At 42.7% G+C, this 26,067-nt stretch overlaps 2 protein-coding genes and 1 long non-coding RNA gene across 6 annotated transcripts in view; 1 reads left to right on the forward strand and 2 right to left on the reverse strand.

The window, feature by feature from the left end:
- The first annotated feature begins 537 nt into the window (after positions 1-537).
- Positions 538-2,732, forward strand: LOC119220717 (uncharacterized). The gene is made up of 3 exons (XR_009955892.1): positions 538-591; positions 1,223-1,343; positions 1,913-2,732. It is a non-coding gene; the product is annotated as an uncharacterized LOC119220717 (long non-coding RNA).
- A 2,697-nt stretch (positions 2,733-5,429) lies between these two features.
- LOC119223486 (protein downstream neighbor of son homolog) lies at positions 5,430-12,752 on the reverse strand. Its single transcript, XM_037480818.2, has 12 exons — positions 12,170-12,752; positions 11,722-11,802; positions 11,430-11,630; positions 10,559-10,737; positions 10,245-10,320; positions 10,034-10,136; positions 9,652-9,745; positions 9,106-9,246; positions 8,700-8,898; positions 8,541-8,610; positions 8,245-8,375; positions 5,430-7,725 (listed from the first exon to the last, which is right to left on the reverse strand). The coding sequence occupies exons 1-12, from the start codon at positions 12,608-12,610 to the stop codon at positions 7,585-7,587; spliced, it is 1,857 nt and encodes a 618-aa protein (XP_037336715.2). The 5' UTR covers positions 12,611-12,752; the 3' UTR covers positions 5,430-7,584.
- Positions 12,753-15,152: 2,400 nt separating this feature from the next.
- runx1 (RUNX family transcription factor 1) overlaps positions 15,153-26,067 on the reverse strand; it is a 44,158-nt gene continuing 33,243 nt past the window's right edge. For 3 of the 4 annotated variants that reach the window (XM_037478071.2, XM_037478062.2, XM_037478081.2), the window contains 3 exons: positions 24,503-24,706; positions 18,383-18,529; positions 15,153-17,053 (listed from right to left, as the gene is read on the reverse strand). In XM_037478071.2, the coding sequence (XP_037333968.2) occupies positions 16,506-17,053; positions 18,383-18,529; positions 24,503-24,706 (899 nt within the window). In that variant the 3' untranslated portion in view covers positions 15,153-16,505. The remainder of the gene's footprint in view (positions 17,054-18,382; positions 18,530-24,502; positions 24,707-26,067) is intronic. The other variant, XM_062561323.1, reaches the window with a different exon arrangement.

Raw genomic sequence — 26,067 nt, forward strand, 5'->3', positions numbered from 1 at the left:
CCATCTTTTAAATGCTGTATAAAAGGTCCCTAAGTCTCTTCGAAGGAGTCACTTAAGTCTCTATGTGAGAATCTGATCTTTGAGTTTTATATTATTTATGTGCAAATGACGAGGTCTGACACCGAAGGTGAGAATAAGTGGTTTAATAGACCGTTATCGGTTCAGATCACTATCAATAAATGCAAATTCACACAGAAAGACACAAATGCAAAAAGAAGATTCACAAATAACAAATTAGTTGAGTTAACTGCCACCAATGCAAGTTTAGATCTAAAGAAGAAGTTACAACATGGAACAGTAGACATTAGTCATTGATTTATGAGATTTATTTTTGCCTTTTGAACCATTTGGCTTTTACTCCATTCGATACCAACATGTTTCAAGGATGCTCTTATGAACTCTCTTCAGAGTTCATAAGAGAAACCAACAGGATGGGAACTGCCTTCATGTTTTATTTACTTATTTCTGATTACACAACGCATGTAAACAGTGGCAATCCACAGCTTGGAGCAACTGTGTATTGTGGAATGTGCTATGTTCAGAGAAACGCCTGGAAAAGCTCATTACTGGATCGGCCAGGGAAGAAACCCGGTAAGCAGAGAAGGTTTCTCTTTTTTTCCTCTAATGAGTCTGAAAGACGGTATTTTGCATATTTTGGGGAAATTCTCTTTTCGACGGGAAGGGGACGAATCTATACTCAGGACAGTAACCAAGAAAAATGTATATAAATGAGTGGAGCTAAGGTAATTTACGTCTGAGATGCAGTGGAGTAGAAGTAGAGAGTTAAATCACATGAAGGGATAATGTGTAAAATCAATTCAATATACACCTGTAGTTTAACCGGCTTGTGTTGATCGGCCAAAGTGTCGTACTGAGGAAGTAATTCAAGTTAAGAAAATAGGATTCTGACTACTGTGACTTCCAGAAAGTCCCAGTGGTTTTATGTCCCAGAGACAACGCAAACACCTGAGTCTTAACTGGGACAATCAGTAACCAGCTGACAGGGGGGCAGTTAATGTCATTAGGGTTAGATGAGAAGCAGAGAACTTAAGGATCGGATGGGACGATATGATGTGGACTATGGGCTGATGTTATGATGCTTGGTCCAACTGAGCTACTGCATTTTGTTGTGTATCCTTGTTTCCATAAATAAATGTTGAATTACTTAAACAACAGTAAAAACTAACCATGACGCAATTCTCTCTTTATATCAATATTTCAGAACATCTCTGCATTTGTGTGGACCGATGGGACTTCATACTATGGACAATACTATCATTGGGATGGTAACCAGCCGGACAATTTCTTGTTCAGGGAGCACTGCAATGAGATGAACTACTGGAGTAAGCAAACCAAAGGCTCATGGGTAGAGGTTAAAACTTAGTGGAAATTCTTCTGGACTTCTGAGAAGACACTTTTCAGATTGCTGGACGGTTATAATTAAAATAGTTTAGGGAAACCGTCCAGATAAAGATAAAGAAAGAACAGGTGCACAACTCAAAAACGCTTAAAAGCTAGTTATAATAATTAAACAATTTTTTAACTTGATAGAACTATTATACATACCTTTATATCATATTACAAAACGATTTGATTATTCATTTGACCCTGTGGTTGTTCACTGAAGGCTACGAGATGTTTCCATGCCTTGTTTCGTCATGCCAGAAATCAAATGACAACAGCTCATCATGCTGGATCAGAATTCAGAAGTCCAGAGTTTTCTTAACGTGAGAAGAGACAGTAGCTTCAAGACAGGGATAAGGCGTTTCAGGGAGCACGCCTAGGGTTATCATGGAGTGTTTTAGTACAAAGCAGCGCATACTCAGCACTGCGGAAAGACTTGTGAAAGCTATAGGTATTATTAACAGTGAAATCCCACCGAATCACACATCTGTTCTGTTGTGTTTTTCAGGCTGGGGAAACTGGAGCGATGAGCAATGTCATCGAGGAAGGCCAAGGACCGTAAACTCTGATGAGATCCGAGCCACTTGACCAAAGCTATGGAGGAACTTTTCTGCCTGCAGATGGAAAGTGTATGACCGAAATCCACAAACGCATATCCCCCTTCTCTAAGCTATGGAAGACGCATGTGGAAACAAAGCAGTTGATGCTTTTCATGGCTGGATTGGACATGCTGAGCGATATTTCCCCCACTGCTTGGCCAGGGAAAACATTGCTTGTGATGTGGATGAGGTTCTGTGGAACAGACCGGACCAGAAGAGAGGGTGCAGCATAGTTTTTTTACTGTAACTTATACAGTAAATTCTTCTGTTGTTTTGTATGTAGACCACTGTATGTGCAACTCTGTGTTGGTTGGGATGTACACTGTGTGCATTGTTTTCGTGGGGAAAATAAAATATATTTGTTACCGTGTATTTGTGTGTTCTGAGTATAAAATCAATATTCTAAAATATTTTACAACGCATGTATGTACTGTCTGTAGTAAGTGTAACACTGAACAAAAAAAAGGTCAAAGTCATTATGATGAATGGAGAATTGTTTTCCATTCATCATAATGTTTTACATTGAGCACATCAGTGTTCAACTGGTTCTTATAAAAGTCTATTCATATGATGGTTTGTGTTTGTCATTTGAAAACAAAATACCATTTTGAGAAGAAATTACATTGTTTTGAATGTAAAGTTTAATTTTGCAGGAGTATTGAGGGGTTTTGCGCATTGTGTGTGGGTTTTTTGATTTGTGTGTAGAGTTCTGAGAGTATGAGGCATGCTTTAAGAAAATGTGTGTAAACAATCGAGAAAAACTGTAATAAAAAATCTGTAAAATCGGACCCCATTCCATTAAATTTGATCAAGTAATGGGGTTGCAAACGATCTCATACTGAAGAGTTTATTGCATGGCAACCGTGTAAAAGGTTCATCAAAGTTACCATCAGTAAATATTACATACATTTGCAAAACGATATACAGCCACTTCCATCTTCAAACCACTTATTCTGCACTCAGGATTGCGGGGGGCTGGAGTCCATCCCAGCCAACTTCGGGCAAGAGACAGGATACACTCCATATTGGTCACCATGCCAATCGCCTGGCAACACAGAGACAAACAACATGATATTTTTCCTAAAATTAAACATTGTTCACGAACTCGAGTCCCCATCTCTTATCAACGTCCCTTTTACCGTAAAAAAACATACCAACAACTTTTTACTGCTCCTTTACTCTTTACTTAATGTTTTTTTTGTGGTTTTTCCCATAAAATGAAAATACGAAGCGTAGCCGCTAAACCGGAAGTACGTAGATTTTCACAGTAAGAATCGACGCAACCGTCTGTAATGACAGCGGTTACCAGGGTAACGAGGAGAAAAGTTCATGAACGGATATAAATAAATAATCCTGGTCTGACGGGATGTGTTAGCACCAGTAGTTGACTACACTCGCTGCTCTTGGCTCTGATATTTTTTGTCCACGTATTGTTTTGCTCCAGTGAGCAGAACAGAGACAGTTAAAAGAGATGGCAGAGTAAACGGTCCGCCGCTGGAACGCATACGTCCCGACGTCAGCGAACCGTCGGTCGGACCGCCAGCGGCACCCAGCAGCGGCATTCGACATCTTTCTCGTGTGTGGCCGCGCGTGCGCAGCCAGTAACATATGTCAATGTACGTGTTAAGTAGGCAGGTAACGGAGGGAGCGATATAGCGAGCTCATCAGATTTTTCCTAAAATTAAACATTGTTCACGAGTCCCAAAGCTCGAGTCCGAGTCGAGTCTGAAGTCTTTCGAGGACGAGTCTGAAGTCGAGTCGGAAGTCACCGTGTGTGCGACTCGAGTCGCACTCGAGTCCGAGTCTCCAACTCGAGTCCCCATCTCTGGATGAAAGATGTATTTAATATCAAGATGAATAATTGATTCATCAAAAAAATAGTGTGAATCAATAATGAAAACGTTTTAAACAAACATATTGTTCATTTTCTTTTAAAAATACACTCACCGGCCACTTTATTAGGTACACCTGTCCAACTGCTCGTTAACACTTAATTTCTAAGCAGCCAATCACATGGCGGCAACTCAGTGCATTTAGGCATGTAGACATTGTCAAGACAATCTCCTGCAGTTCAAACCGAGCATCAGTATGGGTAAGAAAGGTGATTTGAGTGACTTTGAACGTGGCATGATTGTTGGTGCCAGAAGGGCTGGTCTGAGTATTTCAGAAACTGCTAATCTACTGGGATTTTCACGCACAACCATCTCTAGGGTTTACAGAGAATGGTCCGAAAAAGAAAAAACATCCAGTGAGCGGCAGTTCTGTGGGCGGAAATGCCTTGTTGATGCCAGAGGTCAGAGGAGAATGGCCAGACTGGTTCGAGCTGATAGAAGGGCAACAGTGACTCAAATAACCACCCGTTACAACCAAGGTGGGCATAAGAGCATCTCTGAACGCACAGTACGTCGAACTTTGAGGCAGATGGGCTACAGCAGCAGAAGACCACACCGGGAGCCACTCCTTTCAGCTAAGAACAGGAAACTGAGGCTACAATTTGCACAAGCTCATCGAAATTGGACAATAGAAGATTGGAAAAACGTTGCCTGGTCTGATGAGTCTCGATTTCTGCTGATTCGGATGGTAGGGTCAGAATTTGGCGTCTACAACATGAAAGCATGGATCCATCCTGCCTTGTATCAACGGTTCAGGCTGGTGGTGGTGGTGTCATGGTGTGGGGAATATTTTCTTGGCACTCTTTGGGCCCCTTGGTACCAATTGAGCATCGTTGCAACGCCACAGCCTACCTGAGTATTTTTGCTGACCATGTCCATCCCTTTATGACCACAATGTACCCAACTTCTGATGGCTACTTTCAGCAGGATAATGCGCCATGTCATAAAGCTGGAATCATCTCAGACTGGTTTCTTGAACATGACAATGAGTTCGCTGTACTCAAATTGCCTCCACAATCACCAGATCTCAATCCAATAGAGCATCTTTGGGATGTGGTGGAACGGGAGATTCGCATCATGGATGTGCAGCCGACAAATCTGCGGCAACTGTGTGATGCCATCATGTCAATATGGACCAAACTCCCTGAGGAATGCTTCCAGCACCTTGTTGAATCTATGCCACGAAGAATTGAGGCAGTTCTGAAGGCAAAAGGGGGTCCAACCCGTTACTAGCATGGGGTACCTAATAAAGTGGCCGGTGAGTGTAGTTTGGTTCTGGTAACTGTAATATAGGTCTAGACATGGCTCAGACGAAAGAAGACACAGAGATGACAACGGTCTGTGGACAAAAGCTTTGAATTATTTTAATCACTGGATACAGCACAGCACAAAAAGGAAGGCTTTTCTAAAGAAATGAAATTAATACATCTGGTAAAACCAAACATGTGACTTCAATCCATTGTGACGGACCTCCCAGATCACAGGAGTCTGCATGACAGGAACGCCCGTCAGTGAGACCTGTGTGTGTGTGTGTGTGCGTTGCAATGATTAGGTGATGGGTTTTGAGGATTTTCAGCAATGTTTGTCAATGTGTGACGAAGAGAAAGGGAATTGTTATTTAAACTTAACCCCCCACTGTCGGATCACCTGTCTCCGTCCTGAATAGATTTAAATCGCACTGCATTAGATCAATGTGTCCTCCAAATGGGCGTCTGGAGGGCTGCGTCCCTCGATGACGTTCGGAGGAGCCGACGGAATGGGACCAGTGTTGCCAATAAAGGGGATGTTGCTGGAAGCAAGTCGATTGGTTTCCAAATGGCGTGATGTCATTGTGTGATGTCGCCATTACGTAATAACGTATAGTAATGGTCATTGTAGAGAAAACACAATAAACATTACTCGCATTGACTGTTCTTCTCGTCAAAAAAATATGATTCTTCATTTGTTTAGATTTGTTTGTACAGAATCACATATTATATTCGTTCAAGAAATATAAACACAACATATTTTTTATGATCAGATATATTCAAACACAACATATTGAATTATTGAACAATTACACATTATTGAACATTTTCTGAACAATTAATAGTTTTAAGCAGATGGCGAACATGCTACCAAACTGATCAAAAATTATATACAAGCTAATACAGTAGATATGCTATTTTATTGAACAAGCAACCTAATGTTTAGCATTTGAGTCACTTTTACAAAGTAGGTGCTGTATGGAAAAAAAATAAGCGTACCAAGATACTGTGCAGAGTTGCCAAATTGGCACCACTGAATGGGACAGCCGAGTTACAGCCGCAGTAGCGTATGGGGTCGAAGAATGCGTCCTAAAGGATGCAGCCCAATGAATTGTGACATGCCCATTGACATGCGGGTTAGCAGGGCCTGGGGTCGAAGCCCAATGCTCTGATTGGACGACAACCATGCTCCTCACTCACCCACATTTACCAGTCGTAATAAGCAGTTTAGAAGATGACCTTCAAATCAACACAAAACCTACAACTATTGTTTAAGATTGCACTAGATATGAATGTGTTATACACATAGGCATAAGGGCAATAATGAGAGAGTGTAAAGTTCCGTATCTGTAAATGCATGCGGTTATGGGATTGAATAATTTAACCTGTTTCAATTATCCAGAGCCAAGGTGATTGTAATATAAAAGCATCCTGGGTATATCTGTGAGCTGAGACTTCCTGAGGAAGACAGAGGTAAAATGCAGTCACACTAAGCCCATTTATAAAGTGTTACCATTTCTGCAAAGCAGTGTGCCATGGTATTTCTCAGTTAGAAGTATAGCATGCACACTGAATGATGACATGTAGTGTTAAAGCACTTTGAGTGGCCTAAAGACTACAAGAGATACAAGTACAGCACATTAGTGTGTATTCTATCCAATTGACATGTTAACATGTTTTGGTGTATTCATAATATTTCAACTGCAATTGCAATTGGTGGTGTGAAACAGACTTGGGGCCAAATTAAAAATATGTATAAAATTCGTATTTGCTCTAAAGTCCTAACAATTTAGCGGCAGCTGAGTTTTATGCGCACATGTTTTAGCTGTGTTGCTTTTAGTCAGGAGTATGACGTCTTTATGTTATTGTATTATATAACTAAGCTCTGATTGGTCAGAAAAGGGTGCTTCTATAGAAGTTTATCTGCAGTCTCGACAATATGTGTTCGAGTTACCATGACGATCTATAGATAAGTGAACATACTGTTGGACTGAAGTTACCTCGAGAACTCCAGGTCAATCAAATGTGATTTCAAAAGTGAGGAAGTTCACTACGGTCCCCAAAGTCATTCTTAACCCAGTGAAAATGTAAAACTACCTAGAACACTGTCATTACCGTAGAATCCTGATATGGAATTCATCAACCCTTAAATTATAGATAATGTATTTATATCTTAGTGTTTCATTCTCAGGATGTAACAGTGCCCCAGTACTTTAATTTGACAAAACAGAAACAAATTTACACATCATCTATATCCATTTCACGATTAAAAACAAATTCTGAAGAATATGAAGACACCCTCAGTTTAATATTGGTTTAGACTCATGTGTCCCCTTAGCAGCTTCTTTTGCGTTTTTAAAACATTTGGCCACCCTTACCATTACCCGAAGCAGAACAAAACATGTATTTGTTAGAGAGGTGGCGGAAAACACCTCTTCTCAGTCAGTTCTTCCATATATAGCTGTAATTGCTCATGTTGATGTGAGTCAGGGCCGTCTTGCCCAGGCTGGAAGGCTGCTTAAGCTGCTGGATGGAGAAAGGATGGAGGCCACAGTCGGACAGGTCCACCGAGCCACCGGCACACTGCAGACGCACAGAAACAGCTGGACTGAGAGAGAATCTTTAATCAGAGGACCCGTCCCTTAAGACGGTTCTGAAAAGTGTAGGTGGTGGTTGGAGAGAAGAGCAAGAAACATCTTTCCTTGCTTTCTTCCAATAAGCTAAAGATATTTACATTTCTATTATATAATATATGATTTTTTTTGGGCTAGTGTTAGACAGGTTGTATTTATCTGGTACATATACAGTACAGTATACTTATATATATTCTGACATGCATAACCTCATGATGATCTCACTGCAGCAGGTAGAGCACTCGTGGGATAAAGTTGGCTACAATTTTTTTACATGATGGAAAGTTTTCCTGTCAAAAGATGACTGTTGTTTCTTCATCATACATCAAACAATTAGCTGTACATGAAGCTTGAAGTGTGTCATCCTCCCACTAACGATTTAATGGTCCTTTATTTTTGGCCACTTTGTCCGGCCCTAAGGTGTAGAACAGTGAGTTCTGAGATCCGTTCATTAGATATGCCTTCTTACCTGTGGCTTAATGATGTGTGTGTTCATGACAGCGGTTGGTGTGTGAGTGTAAAGAGCAGCTGAGAAGTTCCCTTTCTGCGCAGGCCGAAGGAGGGTGGTAACATTGTGGAGGGAGGAGGGGAGGATGGGTCCTAGGGGAAGGAGTTTGAGAATGAGTTAAACCTTACAATGCCGCCATCAGTTTCACACCCCAATGCCCATGAAGATGAATGGCTTTTAGTTGAGTAATTTAATAGGAATATAAGAATAATATTAATAGAATACGTTTCATAAGAGAGATGACGGATGAAGTGTACCTGTTATCTCCAGACTGCTGATGTTCTGGTAGGTGGAACCAACCTGGCTCTTCACGTTTACACTGCGGGCCTGAAACACACATACACACAAATACTGACAATTCCTAAGCAACATCAGCGTATGTGTTTAACTGCGAGCACACACACACACACACAGACCTTGAGCGTCTGCATTGTGGCTCCTCTGAATGCCCTGGGGGCTAGCAGTGTTGGGGGTAGCCCCGCCTGGGAACCCGTCGCAGCCACCAGGCTCTTACAGTTGATGAGGAAGTTGATGAGGGTAAAGGTGTGCGGCCCCTCCACACACACCATGGACTCCGGCTTGTGGTCCAGAGCCACGGTCTGCCCTTCCTTACGGCTATAATAGGGGGTGAAGGAGCCTCGACTGGGCTTTTGTTGCCGCTATAAAGCTGAAGACAGTATGTCACACACACACACACACACACACACACACACACACACACACACACACACACACACACACACACACACACACACACACACACACACACACACACACACACACACACACACACACACACACACACACAGAGCAGGAGGATACAGTTGTATGGTGATGCTGTCAGGCTTCTTAATTTTGTCCTGGACGCCCATCTCCTTGAGCCAGGAAAAGCTGCCGTCTTCGTCGTCATTCTCTCCTTCGTCCCCTGTCTGAGTCTCCTTACCCTCTTTTAGCTCAGAACACCTACAATTTGAATCATCGTCCACAATAAGAAGACATGTCATCAAAATCAATCCGTTTGTTGAATTAGGTTAGAACCATGCCACATGCAAAGGTTTTTCTTCTTTCATCTCATGCATTTAGCGTAGTCCTCCTGAGACATGATGCAGATACATTGAATAAGAAATCACATTGGTTTTCTGAGAATAAAAAAATGTAATTGAAGAAGAAGAAGAAGAAGTCTCATGGCGCCTCCTTGTTTCTTACACATAGGCCGACCGCCAGTCTTTTAGTGCGTGTTAGTTCTAGACTGGTTAGCTCACAAACGCAGTACCTCAACTTTTGGTGTCGTCATTCTAGCAGCCATTTAAATTAAACTAATCCACCCACATGCACAAGGGTGTTGTACAGGGGAGAGGACACACTTACTCCTGCTCTTCCTCATCTCCCTGCTGCACGGTCAGGTTCTGCTGCTCCCTGCTCCGCCTCCTCTCCTCCACTAGAGGGAGACTGAACTCGATACCTAAACATGTACACAGGTATTAGTAAGTTCCAAATGGAATACATTAATGATGCAGTCTCGTCAAAAGCTTAAAGCCAAATGTTTACTTAATGTTTGTAGAAATGAAACAGTCACTGCTTTGAAAAATCAGGAATTAAAAGAAACAACAGCTTTACAGCAGATCTCTGTGGACCACTGCGTGCTTGGTCTCTGTCCTCTGGATGTATCTTGATAGAGCAACATGAATGAATATCTGAAGACGTGAAGCTGAAATTGTAGGATTCTGAATGTGTTGCTGTAAAGACTCACCCTCAGCCTTCATTGCCTCTCTGAGACCCCGTGTTGTAGGAGAAATGGAGGCAGTGATGCTACTGGAGCCCCCGAGACCAGCTGCCCTGAATAGCACTGTAAACTGACAAAAACAAACAGATTAGTTTAAGGGAATCAACAGCTGTGCTCCTGGGCGCGATATGGGAAACTAAATGCCTCGTCTGTAAAAACAAAAAGCACCAACACGTACTTGATAAGAGCAGAGGTAGAAGTAAGGACACAGTCTGGCCTTCAATAGACTGTAGAGAGACGACAGGCTGACCGACCTGAGGGAGACGAGCAGAATAGCAATGTACTTGAATGCTGTTTTTGGTCCCAATTAGAAAAAAACAGAGCACAGGTAAAAAAACAACAACAGTTACCTTTCAAGTCAAACTGAAGCTAAATTGCATTGTTTTTTGTTTCCAATGGTTAATCTGTTCAATGTGAAGACACACGTTATTACTGGTCAAACTAACACATCATGTGACTTCACAGAAAGGGAATCTGGCCCTGCGGGCTCACCATTCACTCATGAGATTCTGCTGCAGGACTCGGTCTTGTGCCCACGGGGCGCTCCTCCCAGCGAAGCTTCTCTCTGCGTTGATCCTGGGAAACAGGGTGATCCAGGGCAGGGAGGGGTGTTGCCAGTACACCAGACTCTGCTGGAAGGCCTGTCGGAGCTCAGAGCAAGACCTGGGATCCTGCAAGGAGACACGGGTGGGGACCATCATATGTCATCTCCATACAACAAATATGATTTTATGGTTTAAATTGTTTACTTGAACTGGAGGAACAAGTACTCAACTTTCTAATGTTTTAAGCAGTACTTCCTCTTTTTTGAGAGTCGACCATTATTTAGGTGCGGCACCCTCCCCAAGGAAGGTTTTTTGTCACGTTTGCAAAAAAATACTGCAGTTTCCCCTCACGGCCTACCAATATATTGATAATGTAAAAGGTGTTTTCTATTTTCTAGGATTTTTAGGACCTTAACCGGCCTGATAAACTCTAATAGTATTAACTATTGAGTTAAGTGATTCTGTACTCTGTCCTGATACAGTACTCATTAACGTTGCCATAAATAAATAAATAAATATTATAAAATTATTTAATTATTGCCCTATATTAATATAAGATGTGAAATGTATTTGCAGTAAAAATATGCAATATGCAAAGAATAGAGTAACTAAAAATGGTACAGCGCTTCAGTAGCCCAGTATACTTAGTTACATTCCACCAGACTGATGGATTTAACTTTAAAATGTAAAACATTTGTACGTAGGAGACTCACAGTACAACATAGAGAGCTGAGTTCCAAAGCACCATCAGCACCACATTGAGTGAGCGAGCAAGTGGCTACAGGGCATGTAAAACAGAAGATTTTCTCTGCGACTACCTGCAGGCTGTGAGGCAGAGTGCTGAACTGAGCTCTGCAGTGACGACTGAGCCCTGAAGCCTCCTCCTGGGCTTTGGGCTGCTCAGCCCACGACAGGGTCAGCGGGGAGGTGAAGAGGAGGCGGGTCTTCAGGCTCCAGTCCGCTGGATACTCTGTGCACACGGGGGGCGCTATGGAGGCCGGAGCAATGGCCTGCGGACTCTGGGAGGAGACATTTGTATACAAAGTATTTGAAGAGGTCGAACACAAGTGGCTTTGCTAAGCAGGGAAATGGCGAGGATAAATATCAAACCTTCAGCAGTGGGCTGCCGACATCCGCTGCTTCTTCTTCTTCTTCAAAGAGAGAGTCGTCCTCAGAGAAAGTGAGACACTTCTAAAGGCAGATGACAGAAAAGAAAGTATTGAAATTACACGTCAGTACAAGGGCTCACAATAACTACAAGTATATGGAAAATCATATCAATTTGACTTGCGTTAAACATAATAAAACCATACTACGTTGCATGACAACTTGTCAGGCGGCATCATAATCAAAGTGCAGCCTATGTGATCAACTGGAAATCATCAAATTACTGTTTTTTTCTTTTTAATAACCCATATCATTTGTAAACACTGCAGTTTCCCCTCACGGCCTACCAATATATTGATAATGTAAAAGGTAAAATATGTTCTATGATTATTAGCAACTATTGAGTTAAGTGATCCTGATCCAGAACTTATTAACGTTGCCATAAACCAACCCTGCTGTTGATGTCTTGGTGCTCCTGTAGTTCCGCCTGGGCCAACCGGTCCCTGAAGGCTACCGTTGCCCCCCCGTGGCGCTCTTTTGCCGCTGACCTGTCCTCCTCCTCCTCTCCCTCCTCTTCGCTCCTTCTACTTGAACTGTCCGCAGCTTCCGCACTTCCGTCGTCGTTGTAAATGAGAAACTTCTTCTTGGGGCTGAAGGTATTCTCGATGTTGGCGAAGGGGTTTCTGCGCTTCGTCCCTCCTCCGGGGCGGTTTTGGTTGTTGAAAAGGGGTCCCGGGGAGAAGGGCCGGACACACGCCCGCGGAGAGTCGCTTTGTCCGGGGCCGTTAGGGCTGGCGAAGACACTGGCGTCGCTGCGAGTTCTTTTCCTCCTCATTCGCATTATTTCCGCTGGGCGCTTGAAACTGGGTGAATAGCCTTGCTGTTGAGACATGGTGTAGAAAAACGTTTCCCAAAAACAGCTGAATACTAAGGACTAAGTTATACGGTGAGAAGAGCCGAACCGCTGTCGTTTGTTTTGTTGCGCCTTTCCGCACTGTACAAACTTCCCGCGCAGCTTGCTGACGTGAAGTCTCCCTCGCGTGTTGCGTTTGCTTACTTAGAAAAGAAAACGGAAAATGGACCACCGTTTTTAGAAGGGGTGTCTATCACTTTCCAAAAGATTAAAAAACGTCATTTTCAGTTTTTACCCTGCAAGTGGTGTTATTAAAAATAAAATGACAATAAATCACATCGTTGTGGACTTGTAATCGAAAATGTAAATGAGTGGTATGTCTGGTAACTACAAAAATAACGTTCTTAGTGTTAATTATTACTATGATTCTATTTTGGGAGCCATTCATCCTCTAAAAAATATTATTCAAAATATTTGATGTTTGTTTATCCCATGTAACAATTATCTTTATGGGTAATTTAACTTTTCTATCAACATATTTATTATTCACGAAATCATTTATAATTATAAATTACAAAAGTAATTGTGTTTTCCTGTCACCTTTAGTAATTATGATCATGACAATGATGATGATCTAAATGGGTCAAACACATCGTAAAACACATGATTTATAACCCAAATCTCAAACATCACTGCATTGCAATATTTTATGACATTTTATTTGTGACCTATATATATATACCTTAAATATAAATAATATATAAATAATTATCACCTCCACCACCGCCTCTCACTGTCAACACCACCTCTCACAGTGATTAATAGGACATTATGTAAATGTTGTCTTCTTTAATTTCCCCCTCATTTGTCATTACTGCAGGTCATCAATCTTATCTGTAGCTCAGCCGGGCGTCAAATGATGGCCGCTGTTGCAAATCCATTTGTGTATGTGTTGGGCAGAAGAGAGAACGTGGACTATAAGAGTCTCTTTTCAATCGAAGGCCAACAATTATTGCACAGGTTTTCTGAAATTCTGTTACTGGTGTTCTTTAACTGGTAATAACTCACTTTCCCATTGTTCTACAAGAAGCATGCTAAAGGTTGACACCCTCTCAGGCATCTGGTGAATCCCTGCGCCCCCCTTCTCCCCATGTGCCCCTGAACAGAACTCCACCTAAAACTTGTTAATGTGAGAACCTTTAAGAAAAATAACTCAAAAACTTTGGGACCACATACTTCGTGAAAGCAGAATCCATTGAGCCCACTAGATGTCACCGCTCCTTCAGGGATAAATGACTCTGTCTCATCACTTCAAACACGGGCAGCACTACCTTTTGATATTCACAATCTCTGGGCACTTTTACCACCCTTTGAAGTAATTAGATATGAATGAAAGAGAATTGAGAATCTTTACATTTCTTTTTTGAATTTGAGGGTGTTTTGTAGATCAACTGTAAAGTTTGATTATTTTCCTTTTCATATTGTATGGATAAGTTATGTTACAATGTTACAATGTCCATGTTGTATCTTTTATCTAGATGTTTGTTGATATGTTAAGGAGATAGCCCTCTGTCATGGTTAATGCAGAGCTGAAGTGATCCTGATTTATAATATTTCTCTCACAGAGGAAGAAACGTTTAAATAACGATAGTATAATATGTTACCGGCTGGAGGAACAAATCATGCATTTTATCATCTGTTTGCTAAATTCTAAATCACCAGCAACACGCTGCACCTGTTCCCTTAACGTTTCACTCAAAGTCATTAGTTCCTATTCATATAGAATAAAAGTCAAAGTAGTTCACAGGGACCTGAAATTGAATTAGAGATCCATCATAGTGAACATTTTAGGCCTGCTTTCCTTTTTTTCAAAATAATAGCCACTGAGAAGCTTAAGCCAAACAGGAAGGTATGGCTGTCTTTCAAAACAAAGGCCCGCAACTCTGATTGTATTTTGACAGCAATTAGGGATGGACCTATTATATATTATATATATATAATTTAATTTATAAACCCGAAAATAAATACATTATGAACTATAAACCTTTACAAACCTTTTCCCCATCTTTTATACATAACAGAATGACAAAACAGCCTTTTTTAAAACTGTGTCTGAGCCTTGTTGAAGTCTAAAGCTGTTATTTCTGTGTTGCGTCGATGTCAAGGCGCCGAGGGGTGAACGGGTTGGCCGGGTCTGTTTCGGTATGTTCTTATCACTTATTTGGAGAATTGTCAACACCCCAGTTTTTCTCAACCTTCTCCTACAGGACATCATCTCTCCATAATGTGTATACTCTGCCTTGCTGCCGTTCAACTTTATTTGGCAACTTCTGTGTGCATGTGTGTGCATTTGTGCGTCTGTGTGTGTATAAACTGGCAGACACAACAAGCTCGGGCTTGTCAGTTTGCCTGTTGAAATTCCTACAGTTTCAGGAATAGCACTGGATAAAAGTGTGTGTGTGTGTGTGTGTGTGTGTGTGTGTGTGGCGGGGTGTTTAGGAATACTCATAGCTACAGGTGGCGACATGCAAGAGAGAATTCTATCGAAAGACAAAGCTCATTGAGAAAACACATAGGACAGGAGTTTTATTTCCATTGCAAGAATGTTTATAGAAATCAAAACCAAATGTGCATTATCAACAATTCCAGAATGAAATCATACGTGTGCGTGTTTGGGTGTGTGTGACAGAGAGCAAGAGACAGAGAGGTAAGAAATCGAAAACATGATCAGATCCAGGTCTTATTTACAGTCCTGATTATATACAGTAAAGATCAACAGTGGATCATGGGTAAATGTGACACACATACACACATATGAAATGCTACTAAGATGGTATTGCAAATGATTTTACGCTTGTCAGTGTTTGCAGAATTCTGTGTGCTTAGGGCCGTGAATAATAAATATATAATGAATCGACTAGCTCAACCGTTGTAAAGCTAAGATTTGTGAACTGTTTAACAGCGTTTTCCCAAATTTGTCCCGGTGGTATACAACACACACAGTCAATGGAGTGATTATCATGTTTCTTTCATTTCTTCAGGAGGAAATGGACTTATTTCTGTAAAAAAACTAAACAACCGAGAAGGAGAGAGGAGTGGTTAAGTCATGAGGAAGAAAGAGTTAGAAAGACAAAGGTCAACACAAACAGGCAGTCAGAATGTGTGCCATGAGTCCAGCTGTCTATACACAGCACCACAAACATTAATGAGGGATAAAGACTTCCTATTTTACAATGGAGGCCGGGATCAGTCCGGTGGTGCTGCATTCAATTTGACCCCATTCCTCTCTGTTCATCAGTCCGAGGGACATCTTCTCCCCAGTGCTCTGTCCTGAGAGTGAGGTTCTGACCCAGGTCCACTGACCGCAGTGTGGCAGTGAGTCATTCTGCTTGTTCTACGCTGTTTTGTCAGTAGAAAGCTTTAATCTAGCTCCTGTTGTGAGTGATGATGTTTTATACTGGGTGCTGTTTTTTCCAAATATGACATGACCAGTAAAATGATTCAGGTGACATTTTACTTGTGTGTGTGTGTGTGTGTGTATCAAACAGCTGATGTCTGCTCTTCTTTTGAAGCGCAGAGTTCCATTAAAACCAGCAGGCTGAAACACACTGTAGTTTATTGTGACTCAATCCCACATTAACTTTCCCAGCACCACAAATTATGATGAGAGCCCCAAATGTAGATTGATCTGCAACCAAAAATAGTTCTGAAGAAATTCAGTAGGTTTGACTAACGATTGATAATAACTACAGTGAATGAGCGAAACCTTTAAAAACAGAAACCGATAATTATCACGCGTTTACTTTTCCAGCAGTAATCAAGGGCCCTCGAGCTGAGGACCACATAGAGAGTGCTGATTCATGTGTTCATGTGTTAAGTGTCTGCTGTCTGCCGGCACGTGAACAGGTGGTCGCTTCGCACTCCCTATCCGGGATCAGTAAGGTCTCCAGACCGCTTCGGCGGCCACCATATTTGTTGGGGAGCTGCTGTGGCTGGACTCCACCTCCACCCCCACTCCTCCATTCTGATTTGGCAAAGAGGGGTGTAGAAGGGAGGAGCCTGTGGATGCGTTGGTGCACGGTGGCAGGATCCTCGGCGGGGAGCGTGAGTCACTGCTGCCTCCTCCCCCGGCCATCATGGAGAACTGGTACGAGCCGGCGGCGGTGGAGTAATACAAGTGATACGGTGAGGAGGTGGACTGGAAGGGCCCGTTTTGAGCCTGGTGGGGGGTGTTTGCCGGATAGGGCGGAGGCAGGTAGGTGTGATACCTCCCTGCCGGTGTGGTGGCCATGGCTGTTGCCATGGTAATGCCGAGGGCACCGTTAGAGACGGCATTGTGAGAGGGGGTGTAGGTGAAGGCGGCCGCTGTGGGAGGGTAGTGGACTCGGGGGTCGGAGAAGCGAGAGTCAGGCAAGGAGGGAAGGGAGGAGAAAGGTCGTTCTAAGGTCATCCTGTGGTCACCAAAGGCCGTGAGGTCGGGACCTGAGAGGGGGAAAAAAGTCAGAGTTTACAACGCACTTATTTACTCGATTCTCTATGGTTGTTCTGTGCACACAAGGGCGGACTGGCCAACGGGGATACCAGGAAAATCTCCGATGGGCAGACAGGGTTGGGCTGGTCAAACAACGGCCCACCTCCATTACCAAACGGCTCTACCTCTGACATTGCCGGACCTGATATTCTGTGCTTCAAAGAACACTTCAAATGCACTCTAATGGCTGAAGTAGTTTATCGTTGACTGACATTTATATTGCTCCTCGCGATCTGTATTCGCATTCATGCTTTCTATCTTCTTTACTCATCTAATCTCTTCCGTCAGTCCTACTTTGTTTTAGGTGTTTGGCCCGCGATACAATTACATCCGGCCCGCAAGTAAATATCATTTGCCTTTAATAACTGGCCCGCCATTTAATACTAAAAGTCCCAGAAGGCACTGCAAGAGATACTTGCGACAAGACGAGCTCTCTGGTGGAGAAGGAGGCCGGGCTGCCCAGCACGCGCTCACAGCAGGGGGTTACGAGGGAAACATTAAGGGGGTATTATACTCTACAGTATAATAAAGTATCGGCTATCTTGATATTGATGCCAGTTTTTTATTTTGGCCCTTTGTGATTGAATTTGATAACACTGGTCCAGCCTACTCAAAACTTGCGTCACTCGCTTGCAGAGTGCGAGCCAGCAGCATGGCACCGGCACCAAAAGTAAATCCTTTCAAAGTGGAGCTGAAAAGCTCAGGGAGAAAACAAAGAGAGGTCTAGAGGAAGGTGAATCAAAATATTTAAATATTTTTAAATGATTTGGGAAACCACCGACTGCCTGGTGACACAACTTATTGTTTTGCTATGCAACTTCAACACCCCTTCACACACATACACACAATTACACACCCAGCATGCAACACTACAGATACCACTGATGTTCACACCCAATCGTATGTTCTGTTCTCATTTCTACAATATAGTTCAAACTCATTTTACCCTTGAATTCCAGTGTCTTTATTCTGTGTTTTTTCTCTGCCGACATGCATTCCTTAAGGTATAACCATCTTCATCAAGCAAACTATACCTATATTCAAGTGTTCCAATAGCCAATAACATTTTGTCCATGTGTGCATCCAGGCTAATTAATGCATTCAAATATTATTAAAAAAACAAATGATCTAATTTCATGATCCAAAGTTAAGTGTATAGGTCGATACAAATGATGCATTGAGTGGGCAGCGCGCCGTGTATTGAGTGGGCCGGTCCAACAGTAACTCCTGGGCCAATTGTTCCTCTTAGTCCGCCCTGTTCACATGCTCGTGTGCGTTACCTGCGAGTCGCGACGACAAGTCACTGAGCGACGAGCGGCCAGGCGAAAGCGGATTGGCTGTGTGGACACTGGGCGTGGTTATCTGGCCAAGGTAGGGATAGGACTGGTCATAGGACCATGACGGAGACGGCTGCATCTGTCTGGAGTCTAAGAGAGAGATGGAAGTTTGAAACGTTCAGAGATGTGAGGGAAATAGTTTCAGAGCAACGGGGCCTTCCCTTGGAATCAGACAACCGACACAGGAAAAACAAACAAAACCGATAATACGCGGATAATTATTTGTTGCTAAGGTGATGTCATGAAGTAGTTCTGGGAAATTCTAGCAAAAAGTAAAAGAAAATCTGCCTGATTTAATTTGAATGTAGTACAAGTTGAATGTTGTGAGATGAGTTACGCTCACACATAAGTGTTAACACGCTTACTTCCTCAATGGGGTATTTTAGAGATCTAGCATTACACACGATAAAGTTGGGGGACGGAATAAAATGCACAATATGGAGCATGATGTGTGCAGAATAAAGGCTGATTTAAATGAACCAGCGAGAGAAGGAGAAGAGGAAGCTGATAGCTTTTTGAGGGTTGTATGTTATTACATTCAATCCAGTCTTTTTCCCTTTAGTCCAATAAATGGCACCGATCATACTGAGACTGGCAGGCAAGAGTGTGTACATGTAAGGATTTGTGTGTGTGTCTGTGTATGTGCGGCCAGACAAGGAAGCAAATTGTACACAGCAGCCAAGACGTCAAAGAAGGCTTTTCAAGTCCAGCCAAGAACTCTTTCCAGCACGTCGGTGTGTTAGTAAGTCTGTCTGTGTGTTTTTGTGTGTGTGTGTGTGTGTGTTTGTGATGGTAAAGCCAAGGGCCCTGTGCCGAGCCCCTTCCTTTCTGGCTTCTCTAAACACCTCGACACATTGCTATAACGGTTCATGCTGTGCTCAGTAGCCCACATTACTATACTTGTTTTACTTCTATAGTTCCTGCAGCAAAGTTCACACACACTTTCATTTCATGGAACTAGCTAGTCGGCTGTTGATGGTCACTGTTTAATGGGATCGACCACACGGGATGAAGGGCATTTAACTACTGGCAGTCCCCTGGTAGCATTGATTCGGATATTCCAAAACCAAAACCTCTCCAGACAGACACAGCTCCTCGCTTGGGCACAAGTCGTGTTGGTGCATCTCTGATCTCTTGTTGTCGCTCTTTTCCGTGTTTTCATGTAGCAACAGAGTTACTTCTTGTTGTGAGCTGTGTCCAGCATGCAGTTCAGCGGGATAATTTTTATAAATGTACAATCATTAGTGTTGTTGTTTGTATCACAATCTGTTGTGTTGTGGTGTTTTACCCTGTTAAAGAGTGTTTGTGAGTTATTCATTGTCGGGATAAAGTTATAACCATGACTCAATCACAATACACGTAAGACAAGTACCTCTGACCATTGCGCGCTTCGCGATAAGGTGTAAAAATAAATTCTGCTGCCTGCAAGAGCAACGTTAGTTGTTATGGGGTAACACCAGTCGATACGTGATAAATTCATACCGTACAGAAATCTTACCAGTAAACCGTGCAGCCCTACACAATGGTGATTAATGATCATCCACTTCACCAAACAGACACACAAGAAATAATGGTGATCAGATGAGCAAGTTGATCACCCTGGTGTGCTGCAGTTTTGCTGCAGTATTTCGTAATTACATGCTAGTTCCATTCAGACCCTCCTTATATGCATTTATGTTAATGGTGTAGGTTTTGTCTGTATGAGGTGTGTGCCTGCTAATCTTTATAGTGTTGTGTTGGCATTTATTGTAGAAGAAAATGTATTCAATCCTATTTTTTTACTTTGAAAATGTAAAAATGTATACATCTTTGGATCCTGGTAATCTTCTATTGGGTATTCAGGGATGTTAAAGGCCTCACTTAGACAACCAATATTGATTATACCATTATTACAGCATATATTACAGTGAAATGTATCATATCCAGTCGTGGACAATACTTGAAACTTAAATAGAGGACGTTTTTTAAATTCTGACGGTTATAAGTTTTCTTTTCTTTTTTTTTACACAGTAGCACTTCCTGCCAGCTGACTCTCATTTCCTCCTTCATGACTTGCTTCCTCACTTATGTACAAATACACACACACGCCTACACATAAAAAAATGCACATACAACGTCACTACCACTGAAGGCAGAAGAGGAACAGATACTGTATTTTTGTGCCTCACATAGTATCCACGGCAACCGCAACACACACTCTCACACAGATACACAAACACGCACACACATACCACAATGGATTTCACCATTGGTTGTAAAACCACAACAAGGAACTCTGATGTTTTATGCAAGCTAAATGCAAGTACCGTATTTTCGCGACTATAAGGCGCACTTAAAATCCTTTTTTTACTAAAAAAACGGCGCGTGCGCCTTGTAATCCGGAGCGCCGTATATATGGATCAATTGGTTGATCCATACTGGTTAACGAGGATCCATTGGAGGGAAAGTCTGGTGCCAGCAGCCGCGGTAATTCCAGCTCCAACAGCGTATTGTAACGGACTGTGTTTTCATGTTCTGGAGCGGCGTTGCACTTTACAGAGTTTTGGGATGGTCAGTGAAGGGCGCACAATGTGACGTCACTCATCTTAGTGCCACCTATGGGGACGCGGGAATTGTTGTTGTTTTGGAGAGCGATGGTGTGTTTTTGTTCGGCGTAGGCTACGGCCGACAGTAGCCTGTTTCTCGACAATAAAACCAGAAGATAAGCACATTGTCCAGAGATTCATTAGCGAGAGTCGCTACAGTATATTAAAGCTCGTAGTTGGATGTCGGGATCGCGCTGACGGTCCGCCGCGAGGCGCCACCGTCTGTTCCAGCGCTGCCTCTCGGTGCAAGATGCACCAAAGCATTTGCCAAGAATGTTTTCATTAATCAAGAACGAAAGTTGGAGGTTCAGAGATATTGTTAATATCCACATTAACGTTTGAACAACGTTTCCATGGGAGTGAAGAGTTTTCAGAACGCTTAATAACGTTTGATTTAGCACAGCCCGATCTAGTGGATGCATAACGCAGCCCCAGTCAAACGTTTTACTGCAGTTACTTCTATGCGCCTTGTGATCCGGTGCGCTCTATATATGAAAATAGTTCTAAAATTGGCGATTTATTGAAGGTGCGCCTTGTAATTCAGTGCGCCGTATAGTCGCGAAAATACGGTAGTAGAGAAAGACACACACACTAGATGATATCTCAGAAACAGAAACAGATCCAGAATCTCCCTGTAGCGACAGCTTTAACCAATAACTTGGCGGCCAATACATTCCTATGCAATTGGACAAATGGTTGGCATTGGCCTATTTGAATCCAAAGCTAGAGACTGTAGGTCAGTAGAGGGTGGTCTTGCATAGTTTTAACAATAACTTTGCATTTATAAATCCCCGGACGTTTTGTAGATGGACATCTTCAATTTTCTGCCTTTGTAAGATCCTGGTCTTGCCAGTCTAAATTAGCTTTTTTTCTTTTTCTGACCACCAAAACAGTGTCATTAATATGATGCCGATGTGATTTACTCATACACAATAACTACTGGGTTGTGGCCTCCAAGAGAGTGGATTTCCTTGAACTGCTGTGAGCTAATTTTGCCTTCTGAGAAAGATGAACTGAATGATGGCTTAACTGCTTTACAAATACCCCACCACACTGAACACTACATCTAATGTACTGGCACCACTAAGACCGGTTTCCGGGTAATTCTTAGTACGTCAGACTTTGGAGATAAGGGGAATTTATTCTTTCTTCTCAGATGTCCTTTACTCAACATTGCAAACACAAGCTAACTAGGTATATGCACTGTTTTTTACAACTGACTATTTGAACACAAAAGGTTATTTTTGACACCTTATACTTAGTAAATCCTCTATTGGATAGCTGGATGTTCGCAGTGTAGACACGTCATGGCCTTCCTCATGTGTCACCAGTCAAATCGTCTTCCCTGATCCCTGATTGTGTCCACCTGTTTCCCATTGCCCTCGTATGTTTTATAGTCACTTCTCCCTTTGTCTTGTGCCTGAGTGTTACGATCTCTTGCCCAAGCCTTCCCACAGCCACAGCAGCTTTTGCCTTGCCTTAGAGTACTTAGCCTTTTTGTTTTCCTCTGTTAAGAGTGATTTTTTGTTTGTAAATCTTCTTATGAATAGTCTTGAGTTCTCTTGTAGCCTTTTTGTTTTCCTCTGTTAAAGGTGATTTTGAGTTTATAGTTCGAGTTTATAGATGCCCCTCTGTTAAGAGCGCTGTTGAGTTTATACGTTTTGGTAGATACCAGAGGTGTGGACTCGAGTCATGTGACTTGGACTCGAGTCAGACTCGAGTCATGAATTTGATGACTTGAGACTCGACTCGACAAAACGTACAAAGACTTGCAACTCGACTTGGACTTGAATACCGATGACTCGTGACTTGACTTGGACTCGAGCCTTTTGACTCGAGAAGACTTGCTACTTCCCATGAAAACTAGGGGAAAACATTTTCACACCACCGCGCCGCTCTGTTTATCTGCATCTGTCAAAAAAATATGCGCCACCTGTATGCAGAGAGCGCGCGCTGCCTGAACGTCATCCAATCACTGCAGTCCATTTGACCGTATCAACGAGACAGCTCGTTCATGGTTACAAAAATCGGGATTTTTGAACCCGGATTCAGACTCCGATGGAAATCCTCCCCAACATTATGTCAACGTCCGTTTTAAAGTACTGTAATGAGCTGAGTTAAAGTTATTAGTTAATCAGTTATGCAGATGTTGCATGTGTTCACGTTATGCTCTGTTACCAGCTGTAGTTACGCGAGACAACCCGAGTTTTGGGGGGCCGTGTATGCGGAAGTGTTCGTTCGGCGTGGTGACGGCCAACAGTGACCGAAGTTGAGTTGTTTTATATAAATAAATGCAGCGGAGTTGCAAGCCAGTCATCGCCTCCTTATTTACGCTGCAGCATTGGGGTGATCGTTACAGTACTATAACACAGTCACAGTCGATCCACCGTTACCCTTCCCTTCGTAGTCTAGGTCTGTGAGGCAGCGCACCATCACCCAGGGTTCCCCGTCCCCCCTATAATAAAAGGACTCGAAATGACTCGAAACTGAAATGGTACAACTTGTGACTCGACTTGGGACTTGCTGGCTGTGACTTGTGACTCGACTTGGGACTTGCTTCGTCTTTGACTCGACTTGACTCGGGACTCGAGGGCAATGACTTGAGACTTGCTTGTGACTTGCCTAACAGTGACTTGTTCCCACCTCTGGTAGATACATATAGACGTATATTCATAGCTGTTCATTTTTTGTCATCTAAGAGACTAATAAAGACGCGTCACCCCACTGCATCTGGGTCCTCCTTACAGTCCGGACCTGACAATGAATATATATTGATCTTATCTTATTAGGGTTGTCATTTTAATGTATGTATTGTGCAATGTGGTTCGGCTGACTGGGGGGGGGGAGTATATTTGTTTGCTCGTGACAGAAGTGCGCACGTCTCTTTTGCTCCGCCGTGAGCCATACCGAGCGCAACGGAGAGCGCGACCATTTAGAGACATGAATGTATGCATGTCTGCTGGTATGCGTGTGCGCATATATGTATGCGTACACATGTTGTAACGGAATCGGCGTGCGCGTAAAAAACTTATTCCACAGATTTTAAGGGGGATAATTTCAGCGGGGGGCGCTGTTATAATGGTAGGGGAAACACTGAGTGGTATCCATCGATGACAAAGCAGACAGAGGTTCTGTCATATGCTTTATTCCAATTGTTGTGATCACAAGTTGTTTGTGACTATTTTATTTAACCAGAATGCCTAAAACCAGGGCAAGGACACCTCAAAATAAACTAGAAACTAAAAGATCTAGCTGGTAGTAGTGACCATAACAACACAGGAGCAGCACAGACTGCAGTTCGCCTTGAACCGCTCTATGAACCCATTGCTCTACCGGTCGATTACAACGTAGCCTCTGACTGCCACCAACAATATTTCTGTGATGAAAATGTGTTTACAGAGATTGGTCGTGGACAGGCAAGAATACCAAATCATCTGATTTTCTTTATTAATACAGGTCGACGCCCTTGGGCTCTTACCAGCAGTGATCTGAGCGTGTGTCGGACTGGAGAAGGTGGCCGAGTTGAGAGCTGCAGCTTGCCGGGTGTTAGCGGAGTGTTGATGGTGATGGTGGTGAGGAGGCGTCCCCCTCATAGAGCTCCGTCTCAGCTGCTCCAGCTCTGTTAGCCTCTCGGAGAAAGCCAGGGTGCCGGGTTTGACTTCGTCTATCTTCTGACGATGACCTGGGAGAGAGAGATGAGATGGGGTTGTCTACATATGCAGTTTATTGTCCTTCCAGAAGAGCGTCCCAGAACCGTTTGCTTCTGAAGAGACCCTTTAAAGAAAAGGATTCATCACGACACTAACGGTTCTATTAAAAACACCTCCGTTCAAAAGTGTCCTGGCTAGCACCTTTACTTCAAAGAGTGAGGTATCATTGTCCCTCACTTTTAATTGAAAAGTACCTGTTACTATAACTAAAACGTGTGCAGCACACAGTAGTGAAGAGATTACTTGTCAGCAGATTACTTCCCGCATGTACAAAGATGATATAATCCAGGGGTTACAGTAACAGTTACAACCCAACACAAGCAGCAACAGTGAGCCGACATTGATAACACACTCTGTCTACTAATGCGTTCGGGAATCTGACGACGGGCGCCGCATTGGGGTATAGTTGTCTCCCTGTGTGTGTGTGTGTGTGTGTGTGTGTGTGCGTGTATGTACGGTGGTGGTCTGTCACGCTGTCTGTGGTGTTGGCCTGCACTTCAAAGTATGGAGACCGAGCTCCAGTTACAGGCACTTCCTCCCAATGGGGGAAGTGTGCATGTGTGTGTACTAATACCGAATGTTTGTGTGTGCGTGCAAGTGTGTGTGTGGGCGAGTTAGAGACGAGTGATGGTTTTTCACAGCTGAGCGGAGATGGCAAGAGGCTTCCGCTCTTTCTATCACCTCATGTCTCTTCGGACCAGTGTTGCTCAGTTCAGTACCATTTAACATATATATCACAATTATTCATACGACACACTATATATAAATGCTTATTAGCACTCTTTTTCTCCTGTTTTCATCTGCCATTAGAAATCCCCATGTTGCATCACACCGGGTGGGAGAGGAACTCAGTATTGCATCACGTTCCTTACTGACGCACTCAACTGAGAGTTTTTCTCATGGGATTAGAGGCGTGTCTTAAATATCGGGTCTAAAAACTACAACACATGAAATACATCCTTTAGCGAAAAAACAAACAATTTGTCAAATGTACGTAAAAACTAATATTTTGATAAAAAGTACTACTTTAATTAATACCCTAATTCTAATCTAAGGACTGTCCCTCAAGATACAACGATGTTGGAGTGATTCTACAAAAGCCCATTTTACATCCAATGCTAGCATTTGAACATTCTTGCAGTCATATCTGTACATGGTCACTGTGGAATGGACTAAGGTGATGCCGAGATCATAATTCTGGTACACTGAGCAAAGTATTCTAAACTAGTTATCTTCTTGTACTGTACTACTTCTTGTAAATTTGTAGTGAATTGGCATGAAATGCCATTTGTAGGAATTGTTGAAAGGGATTAAAATTTTGTTTGTACTTCAT

This window comes from Pungitius pungitius, chromosome 3 (genome assembly GCF_949316345.1).
Source record: "Pungitius pungitius chromosome 3, fPunPun2.1, whole genome shotgun sequence".
Taxonomy (NCBI): domain Eukaryota; kingdom Metazoa; phylum Chordata; class Actinopteri; order Perciformes; family Gasterosteidae; genus Pungitius; species Pungitius pungitius.